The sequence below is a fragment of the Hevea brasiliensis genome, chromosome 17, assembly GCF_030052815.1.
Source record: "Hevea brasiliensis isolate MT/VB/25A 57/8 chromosome 17, ASM3005281v1, whole genome shotgun sequence".
In the NCBI taxonomy this organism is placed as follows: Eukaryota; Viridiplantae; Streptophyta; class Magnoliopsida; order Malpighiales; family Euphorbiaceae; genus Hevea; species Hevea brasiliensis.
Window position 1 is genome coordinate 5,931,699 of NC_079509.1, and position 22,908 is coordinate 5,954,606.

The 22,908-nt window shown below is 36.2% G+C and overlaps 1 protein-coding gene across 2 annotated transcripts; it reads right to left on the minus strand.

Moving 5' to 3' along the window:
* Positions 1-124: 124 nt before the first annotated feature.
* LOC110645257 (uncharacterized protein At3g06530) lies at positions 125-22,841 on the minus strand. 2 transcript variants are annotated; one of them, XM_021798346.2, is made up of 39 exons: positions 22,483-22,839; positions 21,980-22,193; positions 21,792-21,887; positions 21,579-21,696; positions 21,318-21,491; positions 21,035-21,205; positions 20,496-20,551; positions 20,308-20,397; positions 20,072-20,220; positions 19,685-19,767; positions 19,425-19,553; positions 19,249-19,323; positions 17,103-17,271; positions 16,732-16,862; positions 16,512-16,604; positions 15,717-15,897; positions 14,568-14,665; positions 14,310-14,462; positions 14,057-14,216; positions 12,461-12,594; positions 12,252-12,333; positions 11,997-12,159; positions 11,543-11,618; positions 11,171-11,344; positions 10,958-11,026; positions 10,759-10,863; positions 10,349-10,438; positions 5,950-6,164; positions 5,639-5,840; positions 5,333-5,515; positions 4,927-5,022; positions 4,770-4,837; positions 4,264-4,612; positions 3,731-3,946; positions 2,744-3,412; positions 2,256-2,665; positions 1,577-1,838; positions 1,307-1,477; positions 125-679 (listed from the first exon to the last, which is right to left on the minus strand). In XM_021798346.2, exons 1-39 carry the CDS (start codon positions 22,640-22,642, stop codon positions 446-448), a joined length of 6,468 nt encoding a protein of 2,155 aa, XP_021654038.2. In that variant the 5' UTR covers positions 22,643-22,839; the 3' UTR covers positions 125-445. The 2 variants fall into 2 exon arrangements, with proteins under 2 accessions (XP_021654038.2, XP_021654039.2); XM_021798347.2 differs by lacking the exons at positions 125-679; positions 1,307-1,477 and having other exon boundaries at positions 1,535-1,838; positions 20,496-20,545; positions 22,483-22,841.
* Positions 22,842-22,908: the final 67 nt, after the last annotated feature.

Consider the following 22,908-nt stretch of genomic DNA (forward strand, 5'->3'; position numbering starts at 1 on the left):
AAGTATACGGCAATAAGTAACTATTTATCACACCTTATTCTCAAGTTTTATTGGAGTTTCCCTTCAAATGAGGTGCATAATTAGAGCTCTAAAAGATATGGAGACCAAAGGTAAAAGTGAATCATGTATAGAGAGAGTTAAAAATTGCTCGATAATATGAATTGCTGAATGTAAACAAAACTGAGATAAGTCTGTAAGCCATTGGTTGATACAGAACATATTTTCGTCACTGGAGCTTACAGCCATGGCATTTTCACGCATCCTCAACTCACTCAAACCAGGCAAGCTTCAGCTTGTTGATTGACCTAAATCTTCTATCTATAAATACAAAATTTATAATTTACATTTTTCCCTCAGAAAATATAGAATTACATGCATCAACTCGTGAGAATGACATAGCATCTCCACCGGCCCATATCACTCACCAAACACCGGATGTTCAGTATCACAAAAGGTATTGCCTAAGGCTTTCCCCACTCATGGATTCCATCTCCTTGAGAACATCCTGTGCTAGAGATTTCACAGGGAGCTCCACATCCTCCAGCAGCTCACCCAGGAAGGGGATGGTTTCAGGCAAGAATACAAGGTACTCTTCTTTCAGATTATCCAAAAGATGCTTGACAATTCTCAGCCCTAAAATTCGAGACCGCACCCTCTCGCTCCGGGTTTGCAATAATACCTGAAAAATTAGAAAAAAAAAATTGAAAAGAAAACAACAATATAATGTGAGCTAGCTATTAATCACTGCCGATTGATGAGGCTGCCCAAAGAAATTCACAAACAATAACATAGGAATTGCTTCAATGCTCTTTTGACTAGGAAAATGCATTAAATAGTAGGGCTTTAAAAAATAAAAAATTTAAAAAAAAAAAGAAGAGAAGTCTATTAATCTCAGGTAAACACAAGGATCTGAAGCAAGTTAAAGAATAAAATTTGGGCACTGTTTGGAAGTATTGACAATAAAACGCAATGAGACAAGGTACTCGTTAACTCAAACCAATCCAATTCTTCATAGCTCTAGGAGCTTCAAGGAAAAAACACACAATATTTTATCAAAGTTAACCAACTAATTCAACACTCCACAAAGAAAGAAGTGAACTAGATAATTGAGGTTAAGAGATGATGGTCCATGGGAAAACTGCCAACACTACCAACTTCTGGACGACCATACCTCAGAAAAAATCACATACAGAGATTCAACTGGAAAGCAAGGTAAAAGAATTTAAGTTCAAACTCAAAAGACCCAAACCTTCCAATCAGGGGAATTGAAATAAATGTAACAGATGGAAGAGATTCTAAAAATCACCTCATGGTTCAGGGGCTTCCATAGAACGTCAGTTCCTGCAGTAACAGCCATCTGACCAATGCAAACTACCAACAACTCATCAACTTCCTTAACAGATGGTATGTTTGGATTTTCTTCTAGAGAAGTTGGTGGTTCCACAGCAAGCTGTGAGACGATGGGTTTTAAGAGAACCTGCAAAGGCATGCATTCATAAATGATAACATTCTATACACTTGCTACTAACAAACAATATGCAGCACAAGGTTAAGTGAGAAGGTAGAGATTACTAGCCTGGAAATTTGCTGAGTCAAGAAATTTTGTGCTCCCAGTGTCATACAGAAAACATTTATGTAAAGCTGATATGACTAATGCCTTTAGGTGCCAACTTTTTAGTGATAACACACTGTTTTTGTCTTTTAAATCATTTCCTGCTTCCTGAATCTTGGCTTTCTTTTTCTTTCGAATCAAGCCAGCACCTTTCCCATCTGCAGCATCCAAAAGATTCCGTATGCAACCCTCAAGCAAGTACTTGAAGTAAGGGACAAAAAGAGACCTGCACTTATGAATGATGGAATTTAAATGGTCAAATGTATCTAAAAATAAATAACACTGTATAAAAAATAAAAATAAAAGATGCCCCTGCACAGGCAGTGTCAATCAAATCCCTTAAATAACTTACTCATTGGCAGCTTGTGGACATAGCCTAAAAAATCATTACCAAAGATCACCCAATTCATAATACACCAGTATTGGATATTAATATAATAGGCTTATCAATAGGAACTTGTAATGATTGATTAAGTGCATAAAACCAGGGTAAGCCGTCATAATATTTGAACTCAAAAATCATAATTTAGAGCCATATTGCTGAACAATTTAGAATCAGTGACATGAAGGACCAACTGGGGGCCAAAAAATATGAAATTGTATAAGAGAGAAAATAAAATAAGCATGATACATATTAACTCACCTATGATTCTCAGCAAGCTTGTTCACCAGACCATACAAGGCAATGGACCTGTCCACAGATACACCCCCCCCATTGGTAATTTCTCCCACACGTGACTCTGCCCAATCAATACTACTGATAAAGAGAGGCCTGAACATGGACTCGGTAAGTTTCATTGTCAGAGAAATCATAGCACTGATGACACTTTTTTCAACAATATCAATGTTGTGAATTGAAACAGGGTGTTGACGACGAAGATCAAGAGCACACAAGCAGAGGTCAAAAATTTTTCCATGGTGACCACCAACAGATGATCTATCCATCTTACTAACTAATCTAGCTAGCATTTCAAAAGTAATTGCCACACTTGGATCCCCAGACACCACAGCATCAGAATATATCTTCAGCAAAGGAGGGAGTGCAAGTCGAACCTGAACAAGAAAAAGTCAGGGTTGAAATTCCTTGATCTTTGATAGGTAACATGAAAAGAAAAGCAGTTTTTTACTTACAGGGATTTTCTCAGTAAGGAGCCTCCGTATTACATCAGCTTTCGATTTCAGCTTTGGTTTGGATTCTGTTGTATACTCAGGACCAAGAACCATTAGTCCTATAACCTCTTCAAGGTATGGATTTAAAAAGCCACCAAGATTGTCCACAACTGCCTCCAAAGTGACAAGAATAGACTGCATGAAAGATTCTTTTGAAGTTGATAGTGCAACAGAGTTGTTTTCATCACCGCTGCGAGAACTGATTTCATGAGATAATTTAACCACATTTTTCATTATTCTAGGAAGCTCAGTTAATGATTTTGGTCCAAGCACATTAACCAAAGCACCAGTCGTTCGAAGGCAGCCAGTAGAAATGGCCAGGTCGTGTGAACTAATTCCTCTTGTTATATAGGGAAGGCAAATGCTGAAGATAGAATAATCAGAAGAAAAGCTGTGAGCCAAGACTTCCAGAGTGGAAACTGCTGAAAGTTTCAATGAAGTATCAACTTCATCTATCATATCATCAACTAAACGAACAATTTCCAAACACATCTTATGAAAAGATTCAATAGCAGTCTCATCCATATGGAGCCAATTAGCACCTGATCTTGCATTTAGTTCCCTTCTTCCCTTAAGCCTTGAATTAATTGACTCAAGGTCCCTTAATGTCACACAAAGAAGTCCAAGAGCCTGATTGCATCCAAAGTACAACAAAATATGTCAGAAAGATCCTTCAAAATATTTTAAATTTTCATTTTTTTGGCTTAAATTCCAAATACTTGACATTGTCCAATATAAGAGTAGAAAAAAGAGGGTTCACAAATAAAAATGCCTAAATTTCTAACTGATCATAGGAATCTGTATAACTACATCCAGAATTCTTCATCATTTCTAACAGCATTGAAATCAATATCTTTGCAGGACCATAGATGGCAAATTACTACCCTCCCCCAACAAGAATGTAAGTCACAATCTTTTAAGAATTTGCTGTACCAATATATAATTTACCTTCTTTTGCACATTTCCATCTGAATGGCCAAGCAAATTGATGATCCCTCTAAAGTATGATGCAGGACTCATAACTGTTGTGATAGTCCTCAAGACGGCACATATACACTCTTTTAATTCTTTCTTTATCATAACAGGACAAATTATTTGCTTTCTTCTTGTGTCAACAAGTTGTAAAAGAAAAACGACATGCTCCATGAGTTCTTGAAGAGTTGTCTGTAAACACCAACAATCATCATTTCATAATCATGTTAGCCACTACAGGAACAAATCAGAGAGAGCTATATGGCAGTTCTGCGCATACAGCAAGCTCCATTGTTTATTTTTCCCCTATCATTCAAATTTATACATATCTAAAATAGAAATATAGCACACAACTAGTGCTACCAACAAAATCTAAATAATATCAGCACCACTTGGGATAAGAGGTGCTGTAAATCAAACTCAAAGAGTAACTGAAACGCACAAAATTCTGTATTCACAAGAGATAATATACTACGATGCATCAAAATGTTAAACAAATAAATCAGCACCTGGATGCTATCAGAATCTTCAGTTGATTCAAGCTTGAAAGATAATTCTGGATCTTGCAATTTTTGCAAAATGAACTCCATTACAAATCGCAATTGCATGAACAGTTCTTGGCATAAATGACCAGTTCCTATAAGTTGAAGCTGCGTAACAATGGATGGAAGCCATATCATGCATGAAAATTGCTCACATATCTGCACAGCAAAAGCATACTCCCACTCTCGTTTTACAAAAGATGTAAGACCATCTGAAGTTTGTGTATCCTCAAGGTAAGATAGTCCTTTCCTTGAAACTAACAACTGGAAAAGAAGGACAAGCAGGGAAGCCAAGCTATTACGTTCTCCCAATTTCCTGTGGAGAGGCACGTGAACTAAGAAATAAGCAGGAGAAGAAAAGAAGAGAAAGGGGAAGGGAGAAAAAAGAAGAGGGGGGGGGGGGGGGGGGGTGGTGGGGGTTGGTGGGGTTGTGTGGTGAAGGGAACGGGGGACATAATATTAGTTGATAATACCTTAACAGGTACACTATAATTGACAACCTCCGATGCTCAGCCACAGCAGGTAACACATTCACAAAAATCTGCAAAAATGCTTAGCCAAATCATCAGTTTCATAGCAACCAACTCCAAGGTAAGGCATTTGCCAGAGAAGATAAATCGGATTGATTACCTGGAGCAATTTCTCTGGGTTGTTTGTCTTTACCAGCCAACAGGGAACAACTGCAGCTATAAGATCCTCAAACACACGTTGCGAGTAGTTGTCAATCTACAGATATGCAGAAAGGAAGAAAAGAGGATAAAAAGGAAGAAATATTAAGAAGCAGCTAAATATTAAATAAATAAGTCCAATACAGAAATATCATTTTAAGATTAATCCAAATCATGATTGACTTCCAATAGTCTCCCAAATATTCAAAAATTAAGATCTTTCCATTCAAGCAGACCATGAACAATTACAATTAGAAGAAAAACCTGCATGCAGGTGCAGATGCACATGCACAAGCACACATACACTCCATTGAAAAAAAAAAAAAAGCAAATCACAATCTATACAGCGCAAAAGATATGTCACAAACCTGAGTAACAGTTGATTCTCCAATAACAGTAAGTATATCCAATATATGTTCCAACATCTTGTCTGGAATGACCTTTATAATTGAGGATAACAGTGAGAATATATGGTTGCGCGTGACCCCATCCTTTGCAGAACGGGAACACTCAACCAACATTTTGATGTCTATTTTATTTGGTATGTCATCCTGCAATGAAAATGAGTTAGAAAAAAAAATAATAATAATAAAAATAAAAAAAATGCCAGACAGAAACCAAAGGACATGTTAGTATCCAGGCAATATTTTCCAACTTAAAAAAGGGTGACATACCTTTAGTGGGACAGTTTTTACAGATGAAGCAATAATATCTTCCAGTATTAATAAGAGCGCATGCTGAATGTAACGCACTGTACTGGACATGGTCTGGGAAAAGCCAGAAGAAGATTGAACCCAGTTTTTATCTTGAATGAGTACCCACTCATCTGAAAACATTTTTCCAAGAAGCTCAAACAAAGGCCCAATAAGAGATTCCCTGCAAAATTAAATTGCATACCTTGAGAAAGTAGGCACATGCTATACAGAATGATAGGGCCAAATTACAAGCTAATCATTTAGGGTAACAGACATTACTGGAAGCAGACCTGTTAGCCATATCTTTCTTCAGTATCAATATGTCAAGCAGGGAGCTCAGTGAATGTAAATCAGTTTCCCCCTTACAAACCAAATTATGATCTGACGTTGACGTTTGATGCGCCATTGATTTCTTCTTCTTTTTCCTCCCATATGCTGAATCAGTTTTGCCACTATGTTGTTTGAATATAAAATCAAGTGCATGGACAACCGTAGAGCAAGTAATCTGCATCACCCAGAGTGTTGCCAATCAAATATCTGAAAGAACTTGCTCTCCAAATGATCACACATCTTATAGTTCAAATCACAAAAAGTTGTAACGAATTTTTGAAGCAGGAATATCCTATTAGCTATCAAGGGTCAAGCACCCCATCAGCTACTTAATCAGCCAAAGATGCATCAAGTCTAAAATTTATTTTCTTCTTCTCATGTTGTATTATGGACACAAGTTATTTGAAGATCTAATATTTGGTGAGTATTTGTTTGCAATCAAGTTCTAAACCTAACATGCATGTTACTTTCACGAGTTCTTATAAGGAGCTGACATCATCTTTTATGAGAAATTCATATATGTCAGGATGGACTAGAATCCATACATAACTCCGCCTAAGTAGTTTGCGCTTAGCCGGTCCCAAGCCCGGATAAAGGAGGAGGGTTGCGGTAGGTGACAACCAGCGTAAAAATTTCGTCACACCCTATGATATGGATTCAAATGATATAAACGTTGGGGCGTCCTCTACTAACGACGCGCTACATCGGAGCCCGGGTGTAGTGATAAATATGCAAGGGTGTAGGGCGTTCACCGAAAGCGACGCGCCATGCCGGCGCCCGGGTGTGGTGTTAAGTGAGCAAGGGTTCCCACATCATGGACGGGTGTGGGTAAAGAAGTTAGTCCATAAGACAGATAATAGAACAAATAGTGGAACAGAACACAAGATAGACATAGAAAATAATAGAAGATATCATAGAAGGAGACCAATTAGGAAGGAGCAGGATAGGAGGAGGATCAGGGTTGGTACTTGGAATGTTGGATCACTTACAGGAAAATTAATGGAGCTTGTGGATACCTTGGAAAGGAGAAGGGTGAATATTGCTTGCATTCAGGAGACTAAATGGGTAGGAGAGAAAAGTAAGGAAGTGGGTAATTCAGGATACAAATTGTGGTTTACCGGAAAGGAGAGAAACAAGAACGAAGTGGGCATAATCATAGACAAGATATTGAAAGATGCTGTAAAAAGAGTAGAAGATAGAATTATACTAGTAAGGCTAATACTAGAAGGAGAAACAATAAATGTAATTAGTGCTTATGCTCCAGAAATAGGACTAGATAGTGAGAGTAAACAAAGGTTTTGGGAAGATATGGATGATCTAATGCAAAGCATACCGAATAAAGAGAATATTTTCATCGGTGGAGATTTGAAAGGACATGTAGGAAGTGATAGGCAAGGTTATGAAAATATTCATGGAGGTTTTGGTTTTGGTTTTGGTTGCCGAAATGAGGAGGAAAAAAGCATCATGGATTTTGCTATGGCATACGACCTAATACTAGCAAATACCTACTTTATAAAAAGAGAGTCACATTTAGTGACTTTCAAAAGTGGGCAACATAGAAGCCAAATCGACTTCCTCTTAACCAGGAAGACAAATAGAGCTCTATGCAAGGATTGCAAGGTCATTCCAGGAGAAGCTTTAACAAGTCAACATAGGTTGGTGGTCTTGGATGTCAAGTTTAGGAACAATTCAAGTAAGGTCAGAAGAAATAGTGTAGCTCGAACAAAGTGGTGGGAGTTCAAAGGAGTAAAGCAAGTGAAGTTCAAAATGAGCTTCTTGAGTCCAAGTATGGAAGCTAGATATGGAGGCCAATGATATGTGGATACAGATGGCATCAAAGATTAGAGAAGTAGCTAGAAAAGTACTTGGGGAGTCTAAAGGACATGGACCACCCTCAAAAGAGAGATGGTGGTGGAATGAGGAAGTACAAAAGGCAGTGAAGAGAAAAAGGGAATGGTATAAGAAATTACATAAATGTGATAATAATGAGGCATATGAACAGTACAAGATAGCAAAGAAAGAGGCAAAATTAGCCAAGCAAGAGCGCCTTTGAAAAGTTATATGAGAAACTTGGAACTAAAGAAGGGGAGAAAGATATTTATAGAATAGCAAGGAGTAGAGAAAGGAAATGTCAAGATCTCAATCAAGTTAGGTGCATTAAGGATAAAGAAGGAAAAGTGTTGGTGAAAGATGAGGACATTAAAGAAAGATGGAGAAATTATTTTAATGATCTCTTTAATAATAGTCAAAATGGAAATAGCGTGAATATAGATTATAGAACAATAGAAAAGAATGTAAATTATACTAGAAGGATTAGATCTTTAGAAGTAAAGGAAGCACTTAAGAGAATGAAAGTAGGTAAAGCTGTGGACCCGATGAAATACCAATTGAAGTGTGGAAGTATTTGGGAGATATGGGAGTGGCATGGTTAACTAAATTATTTAATAAGATTCTAAACTCAAAGAAAATGCGATGAATGGAGGAAGAGTATTTTAGTACCTATTTTTAAAAATAAGGGAGACATACTGTGTTGCTCATACTATATGGGAATTAAACTCATGAGCCTTACTTTTAAGTTGTGTGAGAGATTTGTGTAGCATCGACTACGTCATGATAATTATATCTCTCTCAATCAATTTGGTTTCATGCACGGTCGCTCAACTACGGAAGCGATCTTTCTCATTAGAAGCTTGATGGAGTAATATAGAGATGGGAAGCTAGATCTACACATGGTTTTTATTGATTTGGAGAAGGCTTATGATAGTGTTCCAAGAGAGGTCTTATGGAATGCGTTAGAACAAAAGAGGGTATCTATTAGGTATATACAAGTATTGAAAGATATGTATGAAGGAGCAACTACGTGGGAGGGGACACAAGAGATTTTCCGATCTCAATTGGATTACACCAAGGATCAGCCATAAGCCCTTACCTTTTACATTAGTTTTAGATGAACTGAAACATATACAAGAGAGTATTCCTTGGTGCATGATGTTTGCGGATGATATTGTTCGATAGATGAGACACGAGAAGGAGTCAATAGGAAGCTAGAACTTTGGAGAAGTACTCTAGAGTCAAAGGGTTTTAAGTTAAGTAGAACGAAGACAGAATACATGCATTGCAAGTTCGGTGAAGGCCAAGCGGTGATAGGGAAGGAGTTAGTTTGAATGGAGTGGCACTGTCCCAAAGTAATCACTTTAAATATCTAGGCTCGATCCTTCAAGTAGATGGGGATGTGAGGAGGATGTTAGTCATAGGATTAAAGCCGGATGGTTGAAGTGGAGACGTGCCACGGAGTTTTATGTGATCGTAAGATTCCCAATAAATTAAAAGGAAAATTTTACCGCATGACCATACGGCTATGCTATATGGTAGTGAGTGTTGGGCCTTTGAAAGAGTCCTACGATCTAAGATCAGAGTTGCAGAGATGAGAATGTTAAGGTGGATGAGTGGCCATACTAGACTAGATAAAGTCCGTAATGAAAGTATTAGAGAAAAGGTAGGAGTGGTGCCAATTGAAGATAAGTTGAGAGAAGGGAGATTGAGGTGGTTTGGTCATGTGAAGCGTAGACATACGGAGGCTCCAGTTAGACAAGTAGAGCACATTAGGCTAGAGGATAGAAAGAAAAAAAGGGGTAGACCTAAATTGACTTGGAGGAGAGTAGTACAGCATGACTTAGAAGCATTACACATTTCTGAGGATTTAACACAAAATCGTTCAGAGTGGAAAAAGCGAATCCATATAGCCGACCCCAAATTTTTGGAATAAAGGCTTAGTTGAGTTGAGTTGAGTTGAGTTGGACTAGAATCCATACAGTTATAGCCCATCAACAAATTTAGGTTCTTATTAAAGAAATACTGAAGCCAAAGTCAGCCAAGAACTTTGCAATGCAAAAACACTTGTGATTTTCCCAACTTCAGACCCATTTGTGAAAGATGTGATGTATCCAACTCAAAGGAGCAATAACACTTTCCCTATTAAAAAACATTAGCCATCATGTCACTGAACAACTCAATACAGCTTCAAAACAAGCTTGTCTGTCTGCAATCTTTCACAATGACAGCTAAGGTATATCACATGAAATACAAGTTTCAGTGCCACATTTTTTACCAATATAAACTAGTCCTGAAAGTAGCATGAGGCAATCTCCAAGAGAGCTCTACAAGAGCAAGCAAAAAAGAAACAGATCACTGTTTTCAGGAAATAAACCACCCAACAAAAAAGCAGTGTTTCATGCCCACAAAATTATACAGCTTTCAATGTAACTAGTCTAATCCAAGACATTCTTAGAGAAGTGCTTGAAGATAATAGCAAACAAGAAGAATGAAAGGTGGAAACAAGCTGAAAAAGAAGGCACAAACATTCAAACGCAGCAAGGCTTCTCTGGTTGCGTTTTGTATATCAATATTAGCACTCCGGAACAAAACCACAAGCTCACGAAACAGTAGCCCCTGCTCAAAACAAAGAAAATAATGTATTTGAATATATTCTAGTCTATTAAGCAAGAATTATTATGCAAACTAAGATTATTATATTGGAATATCAAGGCCAAATAAAAACCACGGTGTCTCTTACCTTTCTCCTCAGCTGAACATTGTTTAAGTTACATATAGATACCTATAATTATCTTATTTGTCATGCAAGTAACATCATTTTCAGTAAGACTCCAAATCTTTGTTTTAGCACGTTAGAGCATGAATTTTAGGTCATTCTCCTAACAGGGTTGCAGATAAACGTTGCATATGAAAACCAATACATAAATATAGCTAACCTGTTTCTCAGTCGTCAAGCCACTGTAAAATTGACAAGTTAGCTTCTGCAAAACGGTAATACAAGGTTCTGCAATGGCATATTCTTCCAAAGAGTGACCGTCCAACTGAAAGAACAAACAAAACAAAGCAAAATATATACATATACAAGGTGAATACAGATGTTTAGAACCATCCAATAAGTTGCAATTAGCTACTTACGTGCAGAGCCTCCAATAAATAATCTTCAAAAGCACATCCCTCAAATGAAGAAGGTGGTGTAGCACAGATCTAATGCAGACCAGAGGATGGAGTAACCATTAAGAGAAGATATGAGAGGAACAATGCAGAAATGGAAGTTTAAGAGATATATATATATATATATATATATATATATATATATATATATATATATATATATATATATTCATTTACCTCCAGTAAAAGGCACAAGATCTTGACTTCAGTTTTGGACAATTTATGGAATGACTTGTCTGCCTCAAAATAAAATTGTTTGCGTCTTGTCAGAAGTTGGGACAAAAACACTTCAACATCTTTAATGCACATTATCATATTCCCCAATCCTTTGAGCAAAAATATAATCATTAGCTGCAACAAACATCCATGCCGGTCAATTTTTCATCCTATAAAAAATTTCTTCCATCCACAAACATGGTGGAACACAATTAAGAGAGAACCCAGAAACATTAATTTTCCCTTCTATATCTATAGACGAATGTTCTGCATCTAAAAAATTTTTAGGAAAAAAGAAGGAAAAATAGATAAGAGAACAGATGGAGGGAAAACCTTAGCATGTGCAGAAAGTTGAAGAGCATAACCCAAGACGAAAGCAAGAACCTTTTCCTTCGTAGGTTTATCAAATCTGAAAATAATAAGTTAGTAACTTACATCAAATAGAAATTGCAATGATGATCATGATAGCAACTGTTTATACTAAAACAGAATCTCAAGAATCTTCACAAGCTATAATTAAATACTCAACTCAATTAAGCGTTAACAACAAACTAATTAGACTAAGTATATGGATACTTTTCTTCCATACCGCCAGTTTAACACTACAATGCAAATTCATAATTTAGTATTATAAAAAAAATTCGAAAATTTATCATAATAGGTTGAACTTGGAAAAAAGTGGAAACAGAGCATGAGCTATAAGCTTATGTACCCTAGGACAAGAGTAATCAAGTAATAAGCCACTGAAATTAATGCATGAACAAATAACTAATGCACTAGAAAATACCTCTGTTCAACATTTTGTGGCACTAGAAGACTACCACGTGATGAGCCAAGCAAGGAAGTCAACAAAGAAGGTAGAAAGTTCTTGTCTGATAATATAACCCTTTTTTGTTGGACAATTAAACCCAAAAGTTCTTCAAGGAAATGACTCCAATTTGCATTGTTCCCTGTCATTTATTGCATTGAGATTATAGATACGAAGAAGTACAAACAATGACCATATTTTTAGCAGATCAAATTAAATTAACTGGTGATATACCATTTTTCTTGCTTAAATAGTCAACACGACGTGAAAGTGCATAGAGTCCTTCAATGCAGCCCATGGCAGCAATTCTCATATCCTGAAAAGAGAGATGCAAAAGTGATTAGCAGGTCAGAGAGAGAGAGAAAGGAAGTGGGGAAGGGGGGTGGGGGGGCCGCAGCGCAAACATGCATGAACAAAGTAATCAAAATATTTAACTATTAAACCTGGCTATCACTGGCAAGTGGAACAAGAAGTGAAGGAAAATTGGCCAGAAGTTGAAACAGCAATCTATCATCAGGTTCCAAACAAAGAAACGCAAGACAGTGAAGACTCTCAACTTGGACAGCAACAGGAAAATCTGTAGAATGAAACATTGAATATGAGAACATGCAACCAATCGTTAAACCTTTAGCTTGATATGGAAAATCATTTTCACAGTTTCTTTTACAGTTCCTCCAGAAATTAAAACTGCCAAAAAAATCAGTTTATCAAAAAGAATAAGAGAAGAAAAAAGATAAAAAGGCGCAAAAAAGAAACTAGGGAGTACCTAGAAAGATGCACTACATAGACTGGATACTCACTACAGATGAATTATTATAATTTTAACAAAAAGCCAACAAGAAATCATCTATATTACAACTAAGACTACCACATCAACTAGTAAGTCCTTACTTTTAAAACAATAAAAATGACAATATGAAAAACTCAAAAAGATAATATGTTGTTTAGCCTTTTTTCTTTTTTTCATTTTGGTGGGGCTCGGACCCTTTTGGTATCATTTTAATACATGTGATTGTCATTTGTTATAACTTTAGTACCATTTTGTTTTATCAACAATATTTGTGTTTGCCTAGAAAACAAAGGGGGAAATATAAAAAAGTACCTTAATGTTTTACACTTTGACACATAGGGGCCATTGATTCAATTTTTGACAAAATAGAACCATGATCATTATTTCGTTGGTACTTTAAGGACAAATGCTCTAATATCGTTAGTTATGCTAACCTGGTGGTGTGATTATAATAAAATAATATTTTTTTAAAAAATGTATTGTGTCCCACAAAAAATAAAAAATTGAATTAATAATTTTTAATGAAAACAAAAATTTAATTATTTTGTTGGTGGCACACTGCCACATCAGCAAAACTGACAGTATTTCAGCATTTGTCCTTAACATGTTGACAGAGCAAAGCTTAGACCACCATTTTGTCAAAAGTTGAACCACAGGTCTCTAAATGTCAAAGTGCAAAACAAAATGGTGTTTTTTTGTATTTCCCGAAAAAATAATATATAACATAGCATAATTTCTAGTAAAGAATATGGATTTAAAATAAAAAAATAATAATAAAGAAAAGAAGCCAACGTGAGGCCACTTGGTCATCCAAGTAGGTGCCACAAGGATAACATTTAAACTTATTTTATGCCATAATGTGCTATCTATGAATCACTTTAATACAATACCAAAATGAAAGGTGCTAAATCAATGAAAATTCCTTTTCCCTAATAATAACACCATTCATCCTGGCAAATGAAGCATCCTTCTCAATTCAAAAATTAAGTAGACCTTATCGATCATCAACATCTCACCTCTCCTTATCCAACATATATACATACGTGTATATATATATAAGAGCACTTAAGTACCACCTGGTTTTTGTGTTTGTCTTGTTCTGGAGAATCTATTTGTATGTGATTTGTTCTAACTCTATTTTAATTACTAAAAATCCCATAAATAGTGATGTGAATATCTTATACACAGAGAAAGAACACATCAAATAAAGCTGCAAGTATGGGTGAAACCATAATAAGCAGTTGAGAACCTTCATCTGTGAAAAACCCAGATAGAAAATTAATAGGAGAGATCTTGCACTTTGTAGCAAGGTAATGAAGATGCTCCTTAAAAACATGCTTCCATTGAGAGCTCGCAAAGAAGACAAACAATTCCCTACATTTGCTGCTTAACCACTTGCCATTATCATCCTGAAAAGACACGTAGGTCAACACTTCTGACAACAATGAGACCTTGGGGAGAAAGTCATAACATCAAAAACTAGCGACATAAAAGTCACTAACCAACAAGACATCGGCAGTTGCTATTGAAGAAAACACCTCCAGTAACCTCCAAAAGACACAAATTAGAATGTCTGCGTTTAATGCATTGGCATCAGAATCAACTAGCTGATCTAAGAATCTTTGGCAGTCCCAGTGTATCATCTCCTTATTAAACTATCAACCATTATGAAGGCAGACATTCAAAACTTGAGGAAAAAGATAAAGGACAACAATATCAAAATCAAACTAGGAAATATAATATTAAACATGTCAACAAACCTCATTCTCATAAATATCAGCAGCAGACTCAAAAACTTCCCACTCAGTCTTTAAAACAGGGAAGCAAGCTTCAAAAAGTGCCAAAAACTGCCCACTATCTGTCATATAAAAAATGCAAAGAAGTCCTGTCACAATGTGTCTGGAACTTGGCAGCAAAAGCAATATAAATGCAAGTTCCCCTAAAGTAAAGTGTAGTCAGCACAATATGCAGAAACTAATGGCAAAGAACACAACTGTTCACAGTGATCAAAGTAATTAAAGGTGAAAGGCACTATAAAGCACAAAGGAAAGTGGTTCTAGATGCAAGGAGCAGGCCTGCACTTGAGAGAGTTTACATGCAAAAGAAATAAATTTGCCAGAAAAAAATAAAAATTAGATCATATATTCATCAAACAAATTCAAACTATTGACATTGTTATAATCAATGTCTAAAATCTAAGTATAGATAAAATAAAAGATGACCAAACTTTCATTAAAGTTTCTGATTAAAAAGAAAAAAAAATAGTCACGTTGCCAATTTGAAAAACAGAACATATTGCATACGTGCACACAATAAATGCATAAGAATAGAGCTGAACTGGCCCATACTGAAAAGATATACCCCTCAAATTGGGTTGAGAATTCATCAAGAAGAAGAGGATCTAGGGTGAGGTGGGAAAAAGGAGGGAGGGAAAGAGAAGAGAGAGGACCCATAATAAGGTGGGAGGAGAGATTTGTAAAATATGACTGTTGGAAAAGGGAAGTATGAGCAGCAGGCAAATCCCAAGATGGTGGTCCAGTAGGATTCTATCACCAGCAAAGGTGTTTCCAGTGCATCAACACTAGATTCTGGGAGAATGAGTCTATTGGCACTGGCCTTTGCCAGTCAGGGAGCATGATGGCTGGCATCTTTTTTAAAGACCACCTTATGCCTTGCACCTAGCAACAGTTGCATGCATAAGCAATAAAGCATGCACCTCTATTGCATCACCTTATCAAACCCTAGCAGAGGCTTTGCTATAGGGATGAACCTTGCACCTCAGACATGCCTCGGAATGGGCTTAACAATTCTCAACATTAAACTGCCCAAGAATGGGCTTCAAACGACACATACTAGAATAAGTGCGCCAAAGGACAAACACAAACTTATTTAAAGAGTAGAAAACATACCTTTCTTTGAATTTAGAAATGACTGCATCACAACCAAGAAGAAAAGTGTCTTGGATGAACTAAAGTCGTTTTGGCTCTTGATAAGCCAAGATGCATATTCATCAGGGTGCATTGTCAATGTTTCAGCCAAGCTGCTAACAATCTTCATATTAACTACCGATATGTTTTCACGTTGCAAATTCTGCAAATTTTTTTTTCAGATCAAAGTTAAGTCATTTAGCTGGTACAAAATAAATAATTAAAAAAAAACAGCTGTAAACGAAAAATAATGCAAACAAATGTAAAAATTAAAAAAAAAAATGAAGATCAGCTGCAATAGCACCTCCTTTAATGCAATTTTTCTATAATGTAAAAGCTAGTAGACACTATGAAGAGGCATAAAGGGCAGCATAAAATTAACCCAGTCAGATGGGAGCTATGCTATTGAAACATTAGACTTGCCATCTTAATCAAAGCCCAATAGAACATTCTTGCTACTTGCACCAAAAAAATTCCTTTAATCAAAATTTGCGTGCAAGTTTAAGCAAGTACATCTACAAGGAAAAATAATAATCAATGAAAAAAAAATTGCTTATACATATTAACCAATTATGTTCACTGGGTCTAAATTAGATATTGTTTCAAACTGCATGGGGACAAGTCATATCATCAGCACAATAAGTCATCTTGAATTACAACAATAAACCAGAGTTCAATATAGACTTCCGTAGCCCAGGGATAAAGCTTTTAAAAGACACCTCCTACAAGAAATAAAAGTTTTAACTAAAAAGAAAACCAAGTGAAAAAAAAAAGTACCATTTCTTCAGTGGGGATACCATTAAGATTATGGTACAATGGCCAGTCCATTTCCTTTACTAATTCCAAAACCTTCAAATTTAGCCTCTGAGTCTGCACGCAGCAACACAGAACAATTACAAATTAATAATAATCGCACAAAGTATCTACATTGCATTGATTGACACCAAAATGGCAACTTAGACACCATATATGAGACATAAGCATAAAAGCCATAAACCTTGGGGAAAATTAGGAGTAAAGGAAATATCCTGGCAGCAAGTTTCTTTGAATAATCAGCCTGATCATGGAAGGTTGAGATAGCAATCTTCAAGAATGAAACAACCACATCACCAAGCAGAGTACATTTATCTGATGATCCAAAAATAAAAAAGACATTAAAAATGAAATGCAAGTAAATATGAACAGTCGGACCCACAGTAGGAAGAATCCAATTAAAATGTTTTCAACTACTTAAGCTGCCTAAAATGAGTAGCGAATTTTTCAATTAATTAAGTGAAAACCAATATTAGTAAGCGTGTTACAGGAACAGGATCCAAACGACAATAAAAAGTGTACAAGGACAAAGCATTTAAAACCAGTCCTACTCACTTGACCATTTGGTGCCACCACATCTTTTAAGTACGTTATCCAATGCTTCAAGAAAATCAGAAGCGCTGATTATTTTGGACAATCCCTCAAGAGATAAAGATGCTTGAACAACAGTCAGATCATCATCATAAAGCTGGCGTAATATTGCATCTCGAATATTTACAAGCCTCTGGATCACAGGTCAATCAAAAGAAAAGCAAGACATAAGTCAAGAAACACAATACTTCTACTCTTGAAACCAAACAAAGTGATTACAACATTTTGAGGGACAGATAAGATTCTAAAGGATAGACAAATTTGATTGCTCCAGCCAACACCACATATAGAAGTACAATAAATCAGCCTTCACACCACAAATGAACACCAAAGACACATTACCAAATTCTAATTTATGCCAGGCATGGCTATGAGGTGAAAAGGGGAGGGGAGGGAAGGTAAGGGGACATTTTTAAAGGGAGCGAAGGAGAAATTATTCAACTTATTTTGTTTGGCAAGTTAAAAATTATTTAGTAAAGGGAGGGGAGAGGAAATGTTTTTATCGTGTTTAGATGATCATGATGGAGAGGAGAGGAGAGGAGGAAGTGAGGGATATTTAATTGTAAAAGACCTAAAATTCTAAAAAAATGAGTAAAAATGACAAGACAATATAAATATTTTTCCCCTCCAGGAGTTGAAACTTTTTATACCCCAATTTGGGGGGTGTAATCAATTTCAACTTATAGGAGGCAAATGAAGGAGAATAACTATACTCCCTCCCCTCCCGTCTTTAAAAAATTTAATATCAAACAAGATAAGAATAGACTTTCTCGAAATTTCTCCTCCCTTCCCCTCCCTTCGCCCCCATTTTAGCCTTTGCCATGCATAGTGTTAGTGGCAAGGCTCTGACACCAGCAGGGCAATCCAACCACAAGGTGAGTTTATTAAAAGAACGAAACCAATTTATCTCAAGGCAAACAATTTTGTTACAATTGGGGAAAAAAAGGGACAAGTTCAGTCCGATACAAATAAGGCAAACCCAAAATGGGAACAAGAGATGGTTACAAACATGCAACCCATAATATAATAATTGCGTCAATTCCATGATGCTAAGTTCAGACTGACAGCCCTATACACTTTCTTATCATGAGAAGGGATCATTCAATCATATCAAAACAGATAATATATTTACATAAGGGTCTTTCCCTCATTACATTTCAGATCCATCTTATAAAGACACTGGCTTAACCAAGTGGATACAAAATCTACGTGTGGATTTATCCCGCATTACACTCCATTTCAGACAGAATAGGCATATCAAACCCTTGTTTTGCACCCATACCTCTCCTTATTTGGACCCTATTCTATTCACCTATTTGATCTCCGACCAGATTGAGAAACAAGATTACTGATCTTTTTTTTATTTTGACAAAAAGAGAAAGGTTGAACTCATACTGAAACTGGAGGAATAATATACACAAAAGAGAAAAAGTTGGCAATCAACTAAACAATAGTATCATTCCAAAGTTGCTCATGAAGCACACAAAATAAGTTCAAGCAACTAGTGTTACATGATGAATAGAATATGACAACCAACAACAAATGACAAGTGAAGATTCAGAATCTAATACTGTCAATAAACCAAACTTAACTGGCTTATGTTCCCATTTCACTTCTAAGCCAGCTGTCCTAATATTGGGAAAAGAAAATGCAAAGTTGCAGATAAAAAAAAGTAACTACATGAAGCATCTTAAATAATATTTCAAACAAAAGCAATAGCACCTTAATGGCCACAAGACACACAGGAGGCCCGATTTCAAGAAATGCAATCACGGCTTGGGGATGACAAGCTACCTCAACACATGACACGCTAAAGATTCAATATAAAAAGGAAATAAAATGCCCTGTTCATGGTTTAGATTAAAATGCATTCTTAACAAAAAGTAAACCAATTGCATAGAAGCATGAACATAGGATTGCTGCAAACTTAAAGTAGAAGCGCCAAAAGTAACAATTGAGTTCACAAAGGAAAACAAGAAGCTAATAACAATTTGATAGCAGAAACCACATATACTGATAACTAGTTTGCTTATTTGGAATACTGTAAACCACCCATTTCTCCGCCACCCTAATAATGGTAACTACAAATAAAATATAAAATAAAATGCACCTGGGAATCAATGCCAGAGGTTTTCAAAACGCCAGATGTCTTTAAACCAGACAGTGTAGCACGTCGGACTTCGGCCTATGTGACATTAGAAAAGCATAAGGCTTGACATCAAGCTGACAACAAATAATTGTCGAGTATAACTGATTACTTGGAGGACAGGGAATGCCAATAGATACCTTTGGATGGTGCAGACCTAACCACATTTTAGAATCTGATGTAGCCACTGACAGATCCAAGTTCCCATCCAACATCTTACATAAAGTTTCAAATACTGCAACATCTTTCTTGGATTGGGTTTTGGTATCCTATCAAAAAGAAAGGATCAATAAAACCAGTGTCCATGTGTGAGTGTGTAAGCACACGTGTGTGTGTGTCTGAAACACAGAGAGAGAGAGAGAGAGAGAGAGAGAGAGAGAGAGAGCATTAACCAACAGACCTCCAAGAATTTGTGAACTGCTTGATGAAGTTCAGATGGATAATTCTTATTAACAACCATCAAAATCATCTTAGCCCAGCTCCCTAAAAAGTACAAAATCAAGGTAAGAAACATAGAATGGAGAACAATCGTCATCACAGTAAAAAAAAGTTCAAAAGTAGTTCCAGAATATGTAACTAAAACATAGCGTAAATGACAGCTCAGTTCCCAAGCATCAGTATAGTGAACGATGAACAATAAGTATTCATTAAAAATAATTCCTAAAAAAAGAAAATCTCACACTAAATGACAAGATAAATATACAAAAGCATGAGAAATAACCGGATGAACCCTCTGCTGTAAAACCAAAGCTGTGAATAGAAAGAAAATGCCCAAAAGAACACATACCTGATTCAGATGGTATTGGATTGTCATTTCTCTGTGTCATTTTTATGCAAGATAAGAGGACCCTTGATACCAAGTGTTCAACAAAATTCTTTACTGGAACAGTCTCTATAATGGATATCAAAGTGCGACAACTTGCATCATCAGAAGAACTGCCAATACATAACAATCAGTATAGAGCAGTGACCAAGGAAAGAATGTGTCAGGAGGTTGATAGGAAACAATAATCCAGTTCACACCTGTTGTCAACCAGAGATTCCAAAAGCACAGAAAGGAACCTATCAATATTGAACTCTTTAGAGAGTTCTAAAAGAACTCCCACAATATCCCTGCAAAAGTTGAGAAGATAATCAGAAAATGATGATCAGCATATATAATATTTCCAACACTGTAAATATTCAAACATGTGAAGCAATTAAAGTCTCACCCAGTTTCCTTCAAAATGTCCAAAGCTTTCTTCGGAAATGTATCCATTGACTGCAACTACAAAAAAAATCCAAAACCAAGTGAGAAAAAAAAAATTTTGACAATACATAATATTAGCTTTTCAAGTTTCAGTTCAAAATACAGAAGAGGACCTCAACATGGAGAAAATCAGCCCATTTATATGGAAGGAGGATCTTCTCAATGCCAAGAACTTAAGCAACTCAAAATTATTGCAATTCAAAAGTATTTGCAATTGTTAACCAAAGTTTCAATTTACATCATTAGACTGTACATGTACAGTAGTTCAGAAAAACCTTTTCACATGATGAAACACATAAATTATGACAATAAGGACAACAAATCAGAACAATTATGATCAATGCCAAAGAGAATGAAAGTACATCTATTTTTCCAGAAACGCCACCACCACAACCTTATGGAAGCATAACTCAACACAAGTGAATGAATAAGTATACCATTTCTCCAGCTTAGTTTTGTGCTGCTGATAAACTAATTGCATATAAATTCAGAAGGCAGTACCTGAACAAGGTTAATTAAAGCCATAAGTGATAAACGAAGCCATTGCAGATCAGTTGACTCTTTTGCATCTTCATGAACCATCTCAGAAATCGACCGAATCAAACTTTTAACAAGCTTAGGAGCCAATGCAACTTTATTTGCTAGCAAACCAACAATCATCATAGCACCAGCCTATATAGGACAAATATTTCCCACTTTAGAAATTATAAAAGCAAGTAAAAAACTTAGGAGACAATTGATATCAGATCATCCATCCAGACTTAGGACTGTATCTTAACCTCACCTTGTGATCTGAACCTACTTTGGTGACAGGCTGAAGCCCAGAAACTACAAATGGAAGCATTCTCTTCACAACATCGCTATTAACAATGGTTAAAGAACCCAAAGCTTCAATAATAACTGCTGTGCAAAAGCTGATGACCGGTCTTGAAGATTGAAACTTTCTTGTTGGAGATGCCTGCAGTAAACATATTCAATATCTCTTACAACCACTCACGAAAAGACAGCTACGAAAGAAACCCAAAACTACTAAATGAACACTTACATAATTGCACAGAGCCTCCAAAACTCCCATATCCCGAATACACTGCTGCACCACAACATTTCTAGGAGGTGGTGCACCCGAGACTTTGACACCGTCCAAAAACTTCCATTTACTATTTCTACACCATAAACAAAACAATTTGAGATTATGAATGGATGACCATATTATTTTGAATTGGCTTCCAAAAACATACCAGGAACCCATTTGCATTACCTTGTGTCGATTAGCTGAACTATTTGGACAAAAGCATGTGTGTCATGGTATGGCAAGGCACATAAAATCAAATCCTCAGCATTGTATATGTGAATCCTGAATTTTCAAACATTGTCACTTTATCATATTAAAATAATAAGTTCCAGAATCTCCCTATAAAACAAAAAAGGGATCAAATTAGTGCTCACTTGTATCTGCGCATCAAATATTCAAGTGTCTTGTGGGAAGCAGGTAGTTGAAGATGTCCCGAGAGTAACTTCAGGTACGAACCAATGGTAGCATTAATACTGTTATTTTCGTCTTGAGTCATCATTTCTCTATCCAATTCTTTACTTTTATGACTGAACAGATCATTCTTATAGTTTCTAAAGCGATCGTTCACACTTATAAGAACTTCCAAACCTGAAAATAAATGCATCAATGTAGGAAAAAAAAATTGTTTAAACTTTCTTGTAAGTAAACTCCTAAACTCAAGATGAAGCTCATTTAATCATTGTAAGTAAGCGATTCTGAAATTATGAAACCCACTTCTTAATTCTATTTTTGGAAACTGAGACCATGCGACGTGCAGCAGAACTATACATAAAAATTTGAATTTCGCAATCTAAACAATTGTACTGAAGACAAGATCCCATAACAATTTTTTTTCATAAAAGAAATTAAAAAAAAAAAGAAAAAAAAAAAAGCTAACCTGAATGTGCAATACTGAGTATGGTATCAATATCAATATCGGCAGCTTCTTTAGGATCGAACAGAATAGAAGGCCGAGTGATGGGTCGCTTTTGGGGCTCCGAATCGGCTTGTATGACAGACCTAATTGCCTGCAACTGCGAAGCTATGGTTGTGGCCATGGTGTTTTTGGGTTGTTTATCACAAGTGCAGGAACAAAAAGCTTTGATAGAAGAAAAAAGAGTTAAAAACCTCAAGTGTCAAATACAAAATTGATAACTCAGAGCTGCCTTAAACCCTAAAACACTTGAGTCTGCCACTGCCAGCTTTCAAATTACCGACGTGAACGTTAGGGTTTTTGAGGTTGGTTATGTCGGAAGCAGTGGCATGTTTTAGGGTTATTTCTGTCTTTTCATACTCCTTACTTTGTGAAAGTAATGCGACATCG

What these genes read in the sequence shown, in the direction of transcription:
- LOC110645257 (XM_021798346.2), bottom strand. Translation starts at nt 22,642, where the DNA reads ATGGCCACAACCATAGCTTCGCAGTTGCAGGCAATTAGGTCTGTCATA. An exon ending in TGGAGGCTCTGTGCAATTAT is followed by an intron (nt 21,492 to 21,578) that starts GTAAGTGTTCAT and finishes TGTTTACTGCAG; the next exon opens with GCATCTCCAACAAGAAAGTT. An exon ending in CCTCTGGCATTGATTCCCAG is followed by an intron (nt 17,272 to 19,248) that starts GTGCATTTTATT and finishes CCTGTGATCCAG; the next exon opens with AGGCTTGTAAATATTCGAGA.